Source organism: Clupea harengus, chromosome 22, assembly GCF_900700415.2.
Source record: "Clupea harengus chromosome 22, Ch_v2.0.2, whole genome shotgun sequence".
Classification (NCBI taxonomy): domain Eukaryota; kingdom Metazoa; phylum Chordata; class Actinopteri; order Clupeiformes; family Clupeidae; genus Clupea; species Clupea harengus.
This window is the reverse complement of record NC_045173.1, coordinates 10,267,398-10,279,403: the sequence shown is the minus strand read 5'-3', so window position 1 is coordinate 10,279,403 and position 12,006 is coordinate 10,267,398. Positions and strand designations below refer to the sequence as shown.

Genomic DNA, 12,006 nt, shown 5'->3' with positions numbered 1-12,006 from the left:
CACTTAACATCCCGATTATTTCTCCTCCCTCTGCTTCAAGCACCGCACCTATTGTGATTGGTGCTCACAATACATTGGTCAGCAGATGTGATCTAGCGCCTGTTGAGAGAGAGTGAGTGGCTGGGGACTTCATGTTCTTGGATCCAGAGGAGCAGGTTTTGTGCTGACAGACTGTCCCAGCAGGCCATTGATCTGAGACTTCCAGCCCACTGGGATCAAAGCGCGCAGACGCCCGGCCTCTTCATCAGTGTTCCACGGCCCACTGCCTCTTAAATAGGCCACAGGGATGCCGCCTGCTCCCCCTCCGCATAATCAATGCAGCTGAAATCGCTGGGATCATAACCAGATGGCTGTGCTGTGTGTGTGTGTGTGTGTGTGTGTGTGTGTGTGTGTGTGTGTGTGTGTGTGTGAGCAGGTATGGGCAAAAATACATTAAAATTTACTTTGAGATGATACAAAATAGTCAAGTATCAAAATAAAATACAAAATACAGCAACCCTGTATTTCCACTCCACATAGGCATCCTCCACTCTACATTTAATAATAATTCACAGCTTTTCACTGTTAAACAAGGTGGATTGTATTGGAACTGTATCTGATGGGGAGTATTCACACCAGCTAGATGACTGTAGCCATGTCATGAAGGCAAAAAACACATCAAATTTCTTTTCATCCAATCAGAGAGGGCAACATACATTTTCAATGAAGAGAAGACAAATGAGACATCAGTCGTTCACGTGTCTAAAAACAACCAATGGGCAAAGCGCTCAGCACACCGTCACCATCTCCCAAAGATGCATGCAGGTGCAGAGATGTGACATCATCATGTAAACAGTCCTGTGGAAAATATTTTCTGCAAAATACTGAACACTATACTATTTTGATACAAATTACATAACCATTTTTAGAAGGCCCATCAAATACAAATCACAAAATTACATCTTGTATTACATATACATATTTCAAATACGCGTATCAGAAATACTGTCCATCCCTGTGAGAGAGAGAGAGATTCACATGTACAGCGCCACATTGACATCAACACCGAAGGTTTTGGATGTCGGTGTGAGGCGGATCTTTAATCAGTCACCAAAATGCCAGATCCTACGCACAAGATATAGCATCTATTTCTAGCTTGTCAGTTTCTTTCTCCCCCTCACTCACTCTCACTTGATCTCTCCCTCGATCATTTTCTGTGCTATCCGGCTGAAGACAGAGTGGGATGGGAAGATTGAGTTTGCTTAGCTGACTTCTGTTCCCTCCCGCTCCGCTGCATAGACACTCTCGAAGGCATCAGAAGTCTCTGAGGCGGCAGGCTTAGATAGAGTTTCGGGGCATTTTCAAGGTGAAGCGTGGGTGTTGTGTTTATTTATTCAGCAACAGCTGGGCATCTTCTGAAAATGACATTATCCACAGTAGCTTAAACAAGCAGCAGGTCCACAGCAGTGTCTCACCACAAACAAGCTGTGAGCGCCCTGAGATTTTTGAATCTAGCAATAGTGAAGACAGGAAGGGCCACAGGAAATCTCAGCACATGGCAGACCATAGACTGAACCAAGGAAGATTGACGACACTCCAAAAGTAGAAATGATATCTCTGTGACAGAGTGTGTTGGTTGTCAGTTTTGAAGGATGAAGGAACTTGTTTTTCAAAAGTGATTGTGCTTTTGTGTGCTCAGCACATCCAAATCACACACTTCCTTCCTGCTTCCACTGGAGACGGACACTGTTATCACTTTTCCTGAAAAATTGATAGAACACATCCTTTTCCCCGGGTAATCTGTTCCAAATGTGGCAAGCTCTGATTGGCTGGGTCCCGGGTGCTTTGTTTTGCGGCTCCTCGCTCTGTTTATGACAATCCATAAATCATGCCTGCCCTGGTCCGTGTTGGCTTCTGCAGCTTCCATTTGCAGCTTACAATGTCAGATCAATACTGTTTGCGCGCTGAGCATTTACTGTCATAAATCTGTCACCTGTGCTTTCATGATTGGCTGGGCTGACAGTAGACTTCCTGCCCAGTGACAGCACTGTGGATGGATGACATGTCGGGTCAAGTAGGGATATGCATTTCAACGTCCTCCACATGAGATTACAGAGAGAAAAAAACCTTAATTGTTTGCAGTGCATGTATGTAACCGCCATGTATGTGACCACCTGCTAGACCTGATCTAAGGTCAGAAAAATCATGACCAATCCAACCAATGCTTAATTACCCATGCTTAAATTCATGATCTAAACAACACTCTTCCATAGCATATCTAAATGCACCTCTGCTTCTATGCTCTCTCCACACAGGGTGCCTTGAGTGCTGCATCAAATGCCTGGGCGGCATCCCATACGCGTCCCTCATCGCCACCATCCTGCTGTATGCTGGGGTGGCCCTGTTCTGTGGCTGCGGGCACGAGGCTCTCTCAGGCACCGTCACCATCCTGCAGAACTACTTCGAGGTGGTGAAAGGACCTGTGGAGTCTTTGGACGTCTTTACCATGTGAGTTAATCTCCAGAAATGAGTCTAGTATGAGCTATGCGGGCCATCATATGACACCAGTGACATATCAGTAAAACTAACAAAATCTTAAAGTAGCACAACAAAAGAACTCTAGAATTATGATCCCAAAAGTCATGAGGTTTCAGAGAGGTGACTGCATTGACATAGGGCCATCAGAAACACTGCCTAATGTTCCTTGAACATCAGTGGTGATGATGTGTCTGATCTCTGATCAGTTTTGTCTCAGGCTACAGAGACATTAGTCTGGCTGACCTGTTTGCCAAATGTAGTGGATAATTACTCTAGAAAAGACACTTACATCGTTTGAAAGATTGATGAACGGTAAGTTTTAATGGCAGACCTTACATTCTGGAGGTCAGTGCAGTACAACAAAATTTAAAGTTTAGACCCAAACATCCTCAAAGTGGAATATTTCTAAAACTGTATTGGACACGTGTGTCAAGGCAGGGTGGTTAAGCTGATTGGGTTGTTCCTCCCTGGACTAAAGAGACTTCTGAAGACTCAGATACTTTATGAAATGGTGCAGAGTGCTGCTGGAACATAACCATGTTAACTGTTAACCTGACATCTTATGAATTTTTCACTCCTGATGTAACTACCCCTGCTACATTAGTGGGACTTATTTGTGGAGATTTTGGTTCTTCATACATACAATAACATCAAAAATGATTTCCTAAATGAAATGCCTGAGTGACAAAAAATGATGGGGGGGGGGGTGGGGGTTGGGGGTCATGACTTTACAGCATCTCATTTTATGGGGTAGTTCTGTGCAAAATGAAGGTATAATAAAAACATAAAGCATAAAAAAACATTTAGCATAAAAGCCTGTTTTTGTCAACATCTTTCTGCATGGTATGGTGTAAAGCTTCAGTGACAGGTGCTGCCCAAGAATTTGAGTAAGGAAAATGTCTCCTGACGCAGCAACACTCAAACACACACACACACACACACACACACACACACACACACACACACACACACAAACACAAACACAAACACAAACACATGGGCTAAGATTGATTTTCCGGGGATGGTGTGTGACGTGTTGGCGAGGATCCCACACAGGGAATTAAGTCCTCTGAAATCGTTCCGGGTCGTCCACCACACACCTGCTCACCGGAACTCTGCCTGCTGAGAGTCTGGGAGAGCTGATGATATCCCGAAACTGGGATTGGACACATGAGCTGGGACCTGTGCAGACTCCCGTGCCTCTGAAAAAGCCAAGCAACCATTGTAGACTAACATCTATAACAGCCTGATTCTTATCTATGGAGGATATATGGCTATTCTCTTAGAATAAACTGACAGCAGATAAACAGTTATGCAAGGAAGAGTGCTGACAGGAATAACAAACCTTGATGTATATTGTACAGCTGCACATTGCCTGTAGCTACGCCTGTTCTTGTCCTCTGAGCCTGTGGCTGAACCGTTGAATAAAATCGTCTGAGGTATGCACAGGGGGGCATGCAGTGACGACCCAAACAAAAGCCTGTTGCTAATGTGCTTCATTAAATGTCACCAAATATGACATCCCCCAAAACATTTCTTGTCAATTAAAGCCTTCCTCTAGAATTTGCTGCCATGAGATGTCAGTGTCAGCTTATAGGAATTTGCTTCACCTCGAGGTGTTCGCTTTCCCCCTCCTGCAGGATTGACATCTTTAAGTACGTGATCTACGGCGTGGCTGCTGCCTTCTTCGTGTACGGCATCCTGTTGATGGTGGAGGGCTTCTTCACGACCGGAGCCATCCGCGACCTGTACGGAGACTTCAAGATCACCACCTGCGGACGTTGCGTCAGCGCCTGGGTAAGGAAACTCGTCAGTGAAATACCAGAACAGCAGACACTAAAGGTGCTAGTTCACAGAGGATTTTTAAGATATAAAATGGACTTCCCTTGACAGGAGAGCAATATTGTTGTTGCACTGACCTCTGCACTGAGTGGTCAGTGTTGCTCCGTCAGTCATGGTCTTCCCCCTTTTGTTGCTTGTGTTTCTCAGTTCATCATGCTGACCTACATCTTCATGCTGGCTTGGCTGGGGGTGACGGCCTTCACCTCACTGCCTGTCTTCATGTACTTCAACATCTGGACCATGTGTCAGAATGCCACCATCACCGAGGGAGCTAACCTATGCCTGGACCTGCGCCAGTTTGGTAGGCAGCACTGCAGTCACATGATGCTACAGCAGTCTAGTATAACACTCATGTTTGCAAGCAATGCCAATTATAATGACACGCGTTCGTATTTATATTCCTCACAAAGTTGGTGTTCTATTCCAAGTTCATTATTGAAATATTCATTCATTTGTTCACAGTTTTCTTTCAGTCTTATATATTTGGCAAATGGAATATTTCTTTTTATTCAATAGAACACCCTCTTTGCGACCCAGTAGATTTCTGTGATTTGGAGTGTCTACAGTATTTTCAAAACGTCTACTGCTTGAGATGACCAGACCTGTTTAAACCGCTACTACACAGAAAGGGCCTATTTACATATTATCATCAACATTTCATGAGGCACTGATGAACAACCCCTCGAAAAAACTGAAAAGCTATTCAGATGGAGTTTTCCTTTTGATCTGAATGAAAATACCCATCTGTAGATGCTTTGTGGTTATGGCATAATGGCTAAATGACTTGATGAGCCACTTGGTCACGCCCTGCATCTCTGGTTTGTAGGCATTGTGACTCTTACTGATGAGAAGAAGGTGTGCACAGGCTCAGACAAGTTCCTCAAGATGTGCGAGTCTACTGAGGTAAGTGGGCATCACGGCTGCTATAGGCTGTGGCTGATGGGGCTCTGTCTGGGGAAATGTTTCATCACACAGTAGTCAACACATGCCTCCACATTTACCCCTCACTCTCTCTCTCCTCTCTTTCAGTCATTCACACAGAGATAGTCTTTGTAATACTCTCTCTGTTTAAGGAAATATAGCCTACACATTCACCCCCCCCCCCCCTCTCTCTCTCTCTCTCTCTGTCTCACACACACACACACACACACACACACAGGGGTAGGACAGACACCCCCACACACACTCACACACTCACACACTCACACAGGGGCAGGACAGACACCCACACACACACACACACACTCACACATACAGGGGCGGAGAGCAGGGACTCCGCTCCATCACAGTTCTCCTCTTTGATATGTGAGAGCCATAAAACTCCCTCAGCTGTGCATGGCTGCTTAAGGTTACTGTCTCAAGTGAGAGTGAGCACCAGCAGAGATAGTACAGGGTGAGAGAACACAATTAAATTCCAGCTGAGAAGCACACTGCCATGCTGTGATGGATAAGTCCAGCAGCATGGTGTTCATTCATGCATGTTTTGCAGTGTGAATAACATGTGCTGTGACGCTGCACAATACAACACAAAATACACTTTGCACATACATGTGGTGTGACAAATGACAATTTAGAGTGAGTTACATGATGGGCTATGAAAACTGAGTTACTTGCAGTTTATGTATAAATGCAGTTGTGGAAAAAACAAGTTAGCCGTGCCTTGCTATTAGCATTCACTGTGGCTGTTCTTCTGTAAAGGTCAGTTGTTGAACCCTTCATATTTGTTTTGCCTTGCAGCTGGACATGACATTCCACCTGTTCATTTGTGCTCTTGCTGGGGCTGGTGCTGCGGTCATCGCAATGGTAAGCGCGGCCATTTAATCCTTTATGTCTCTTCCCCCTCTTCAGTGACCAGTTTTACTGACGATGCTCTCTTTGACCTACTGTAAAAACAAGAAAAAAATCGAACCTTGTTGGATTTGTTGATATCTGGGTTACGTTGCATGATCCAATCCTAGTCCCAGCTACATCCAAACACCAACATCTTTGATAACATCACACTTCAGTCCTACAGCACTACTCTATGAACACACACATATGAGTAATGTGAGAGAGCCAGGGACCCATACTGCCAACAGTGTTGTGTATCCATAATAAGCCCTGCTTTGAAACATTAATAACAACAGCCCAAGGATATTATTATCCTGAAGCAAGCATTCATAATAAAGACCAAATGTCTCTGCTAATTGTTTGAAATCATATCTAAGATAGGAAATGAATGCGCAATGTCTGTTATCGGCGAGGAGTAACGTGCACTTGGGAGGATTGGCATGCTCTGCATGCTTTCCATGTAATGGAAAGGCAGTGTAGCTACATGGTGCTTCATTAATGAACAAAAGCGCAGGATGCAGAGGTAGATGGAGAGGGAGAGAGAGAGAGATGGAGAGGAAGAGAGGAGAGGAGGGTGAGTGTAAAGCAGTGAGAAAAGGAGTTTGGGAGGGGGCGACACTCGGCATTGGAAATGCATGGGGTGCGGTTGCCATAGAAACTGGGAGAGAAGAGAGGAGCTTGTTGAACGCAGGGGCGCATAGATGGTGAAGAATCATATAGGCTACAGCTCAGCACTTGGCCATAATATGCCAGGTCCATCTCCAAGACAAAAAAAAATGTGTAGAGTAAAAGTAATAGAGCATTCATTAATTTAGGAATCATTCATTTAGGACCCAAGACAGTCTTTGGAATGGGCTGGGACACCCGCATGTCAGAATGATTGTATTTTATATCAGTATGATCTCAGCTGATTTGCTTACACCGCCTGTTGAGGTTTGTGTGATAGGTGTCAACTTTCATCAAAATCTGTCATGCTAACCAAAGCCTATAGGCTATCCTTCATTCATTAAGGAACGTGCCATGTGATTGGTAGAAGCAACAGCCCCTCAAAATAATTTAGTAAACATAATTTTCCCATCTAAATCAACCCATTATCATAATAGCTCAAATTGCCTTCTCAACAAACCCCACTCAAACCCTCAGGGCGCCATTAAAGAAGAGAAAGGAAAATGTTTGCCTAGCAGTGATTGATGTGGCAGGAGCGATCAGTGGCTTTCAACAAACCCGCAGTCGGTTGGTGTATGAGTTGTATCGCCACCTGCTGGCTGCTTTGAGTACCTGCAAATGAGTTTGAAACATGTACATCTATCTAAGCAATGTCAATCTGTGCAGCAGCTTAGTTGCTAAACACACACACACAGTTTCAGGCAGTTTCAGCAATACTAGTGTATACTTGAAGATGGTATGCCTGTGTATATCCCATACCATTAAAGAAACACTGTAACTGCAAAAGACATCTGAGGACCCAAGAATGAAAATAGCAGCCTAATATTTTTGAAGAGAAACCTGAAATGAATGGTGCATTAAAATATAATGAGATTTGAAAGACGGAGCAACGGCTGTGTTAGATGCACTTTTGATTATTTAATTACATCATTGCATTTTATGGGTGCAGCGCTTGGCTCTGCAGATTAACTTTGTGTGTGAACAGCAGTGCCACCCTGTGTTGAATACTGGCATTACAATACAGGTACATGACTACTACAACTGTATCAGCCCTCCATTACTTGTCTGGAGTAGTCATCCATTGCGTATGTTTTCTATCAGACAAGGGTAAAATGGAGAGAATCATTTATGCTGAAGGGTTTGGCCACAGTCTTATATTTGATCTGTGGTTGGCAAAACCGTTGAAGGCCTTGTGCTTGTTCTCAATATAATGCTGCTTGACAACAGTGAAAATTGAATCCTGCTCCTGTCTCTCTGTCTCTCCTTACTGTCTGTCTCTGTGGTCTGTACTGGACAGGCGGCCTGCATCATGGTCCTCGCCCGTAACTATGTCACCCTGGCCTCCCAGAGCTTGGGGAAGTACTGCACACGATTCTGAGAGGACCTTCAGGGGGGCAAGGCCACCGTGCCCCAGAGCTTATGCACTGGGCACAATGAGCAAAGATAGCATCCGGCCATCAAGAGACCATTTGTTCATCCAAGGGGGTGTACAATAACCCCAATATGCTTTAAAGCCCCTCAATAACCTGACCTTACAAACCCATGGCCCCCAGCCAAATCCACTGCTCTGGCCTTTTTCATAACCGCCCCTTCCTCCGTAACTGTCAAAAGCAAACTACTGAAGGCACAACTAATATGGCTAATAAAACAGTGTGGTTTCTTTATCTACAATATTTATAAAACTCTGATGACTTCTGAATAATGGTGCTTTGTTGGTTGTAATCATTACTGAAAACTAATAACATGGATTATCTCTACCAATAAGACCTCTGTCTCTTTCTTTCTCTCCTTCTCTCTCCCTCCCTCCCTCTCTCTCTCTCTCTCTCTCTCTCTCTCTCTCTCTCTACCCCTGCTTTTCCTCCATGGCAACCCCCTAACCTGTCTAACTGCTGTCCCCCCTCAGGTCCACTACCTAATGGTGCTGTCTGCTAACTGGGGTTATGTGAAGGATGCCTGCCGGATGCAGAAGTATGAGGACATCAAGTCCAAGGAGGAGCAGGAGCTGCACGACATCCATTCGACCCGCTCAAAAGAACGGCTGAACGCTTACACATAAAGCACATCTTCACGCCGACACGTACATAAGACAGGCACACACACACACACACACACACACACACACACACACACACACCAACACACACACACACACACACACACGCACGCATGCCTCCCTTTCCTACACACTCGAACACACACAGACACACACATAGACATCTGCACTTGCTATAGTCTCTGATGTTATTGTTTGCCAGGGTGAATAGGGGTGGTGCGGGTGGGTTGGGTGAATGTCCTTCACTTACTTATGTGCTTACGGGTGTGACAGAGAATGTTGGTCTCGGAGGTCGTTCAGAGCCTTCTCCATGACAACCTGTCTGACTACCCTCCACTTATATCTGGGATTTGAGATTTGCATTTTTTTTTCTATTTCTATTTCTTTTTCTTATGTCTTATACCAAGACTTCTTGTGGTTCTTCTTCCGATCTCTTTTTCTCCACCTCCTATCCATGTTTGTTCTTTCCAGAGACAGCACACCTTTCCAGAAAGCACACAAAGTGAGTGGTTCACTGTCATTAAATCGTCACTTATTTCTACACCTGTCTGAAGTTCATACCGTTTTTCACTTCTGAAGCAGAACAGGGGGCTTGGTTAAAGCTGAAAAATGTTTGTGACTCCACCCTTTTTTATTTATTTTGTATTAATTTGTTTTGTCCTTTTTTGGGACTGCTTTTGAGGTTCCTCAAACACATTTCAAATGGGGCTCCACTCCTTGCCACATTCACACTTTGTTTTCCTCTCCTTTTTGTTTCATCGTGACTTACTAGACCAAAATGTGACCAAACTTGTATAATTTACAGGTAGAATTACATACGCTTCCGAAAGGTAAGCACCAACCGTATAAACAATGTACAGATTCTTTTCCAGCAAATTCTTTATTGGTTGGGAGTGCCAGGGATTTTTAAAAAAAGTACCGTAAAGTGACTTTTCATACTGCTATACTGTAGCTTGGCCTAACTGTCAGAACTATATGCTAGCTGTACGTAAGTGTTAACTGAAGATGTGACGCTTTGATTGATACTTTGTCAATAACAGTGATTGTTAGACTGTGAAGTGGCTGATCGCTTCACTGGTAAGTCATCAGGAAGATGGGCATGTTGGTGATGTTGAAGTGGTCAGATGAAAAAAGGGGGAACCACGATGTACTGGAAAGTCTGATAGATTGGCCTTCTAGGATTTGCCTTGGATAGACTCTATAGATGTGATCGTTTTCTCATCCATTTGCAAACCATACTCACATGCAAATAACATTTTTATCATGGTATTTTTATTTCTATGTTTTAGCTGAACTTTTTTAACATTAGAAAAATAACCGGACATGAACTAGTCACTGCTCTGCACTGTATATATATCTATACCTATATAAATATATACATACATATATGTCGAACACTTCAGGTCATTTCATAGGAGCCTAACACACATGTCCCAGTGGTCTAAGTTGAGTGGTAATCTCGTGAGTATGTCCATTTCAGAGATATAAGCTAATCAAAGGACGCTAAACCTAGTGGCAAGCTGACATTTTACCATCTGCTCCTTCTGGGGCTCTGGGGAAGAGATTTGAACATCACTGAACACTAAGCCTAACATTGGTTAAATTATTGAGGAAATAACAATACATGTTAACAAATAAAGGAAGAAAAAGTGCAACAAAGAAACTACAGATATTATTCATGGTTAAAGGACCAAACGTAATGTTTTGGCTCTGTCTTGCCTATCTCCACTGTACTGCTCTAGGTCTGTAGGGCAGCATCTCATAATATCTTTGCCTGACTGTTTTGTCAGTGTAATAAAAAATTTAAAAAGACAAGAAAAAAAGATAGTTTCTTGTGCACTTATTGACCATTGTGAGCTCTTTCTTGGTGTAAGTGCATTTGGATTCAAAACTGAACACTAGTCCTAGTTATACAGCATTTGGTTTACGAACTGAAAAAAAATGTATTAGGTGAAAGACTGTATCTAGTTGTTATTTGTGGCATGGTTATGCATATAATGGTAATAGTTTTATTCAATTCAAAAGTACTTTCCTTCTTTCTCTGGGTTTTGATTTATACACTTTGACTGTCTTGCTGGGTCAACTGTTTTCTTATATGTGCAGTATAATGGCTCCTTCGATAACAGTATTAAAAGCTAAATATATTAGGTTGTAGTGTTTGATTTGTGTCCTTATATAGGTTGTAATGATTTTCAAACCATGTCTTAAACTGATACTTGTTATGACGTTGCGCATTCAGTATTGATAACCAGACAATGCTTTCGGCTTCCTCCTCGTATTAGTCTTTTGTACTTTCACTAAGAATGCTTTGTAGCACGCTGTAAAATGACTCTGTTTTGTACATAAATGTGCCAACAGCTTGACAGTGGCTTTTTTTGAACAGTAGGAACAAAAATTGCTTGCGTAAATAAATACACTTGTGTACTTGTTAATAATTAACTTAGTGTCTGTCTCATTCTGTCTGTTCTGTTATTTTTCCTCCAATTTCACAGTCAAGCAGTGATACAGTTCTGGTTTATTTAAGGTGACATTTGTCTAGCTTTAGCTATGGACATGCTCAGGTGCTTGCAGATTTAAAAGCAGTTTAAAGGTTGTTGAAATTTGTGCGCAACAGTCAATCAAATTACACACTGGATTTGTTTATGGCCCCGCCCAAGCCAGTGTTTGTTTCCCATCGACAGCACCAGGACTGTGTATAAACACCAGAGGCTGAGAGCACACACTGAAGAGACAGCTTGAGGACCGCTGAATTTGACAAAAAGTGTATTGAATTAGAATTAGGGGTTCCCACTTTTCCTCCTTTAGTTCCTCAGCACTGAAGCCCTTCTGTCCGTCTCTCTAAGCACACATGATTAAAATCAGCATAATGGAAATCCTCTTGATTAGGTGAATGAGGCTTGTTCAGCCAATCAAGAATTAAGCTTAGTCTGGCAAAAATGGACAACAGGTAGAGCAGCTGGCCGCAGGGGAGCAGTGTCAATGACTGATGGCAAAGGCATTTGCAAGTCCAGGCACATTTCATCGGACTGCAGATTCCAAACATTCTTAGAATGTAAATAACAATAAACATGTATGGACATGACACAATGACATGGACC

At 43.2% G+C, this 12,006-nt stretch overlaps 1 protein-coding gene across 3 annotated transcripts in view; it reads left to right on the top strand.

The window, feature by feature from the left end:
* Nucleotides 1-11,347, top strand: part of gpm6ab (glycoprotein M6Ab) — a 62,366-nt gene extending 51,019 nt beyond the window's left edge. For 2 of the 3 annotated variants that reach the window (XM_012836922.3, XM_031559553.2), the window contains exons 2-7: nucleotides 2,295-2,487; nucleotides 4,158-4,314; nucleotides 4,507-4,660; nucleotides 5,186-5,262; nucleotides 6,097-6,162; nucleotides 8,759-11,347. In XM_012836922.3, coding sequence (XP_012692376.1) covers nucleotides 2,295-2,487; nucleotides 4,158-4,314; nucleotides 4,507-4,660; nucleotides 5,186-5,262; nucleotides 6,097-6,162; nucleotides 8,759-8,911 — 800 coding nt within the window. In that variant the 3' untranslated portion in view covers nucleotides 8,912-11,347. Of the gene's footprint in view, nucleotides 1-2,294; nucleotides 2,488-4,157; nucleotides 4,315-4,506; nucleotides 4,661-5,185; nucleotides 5,263-6,096; nucleotides 6,163-8,152; nucleotides 8,559-8,758 lie in introns of those variants that run through there. The other variant, XM_031559554.2, reaches the window with a different exon arrangement.
* The last annotated feature ends 659 nt before the right edge of the window (nucleotides 11,348-12,006 follow it).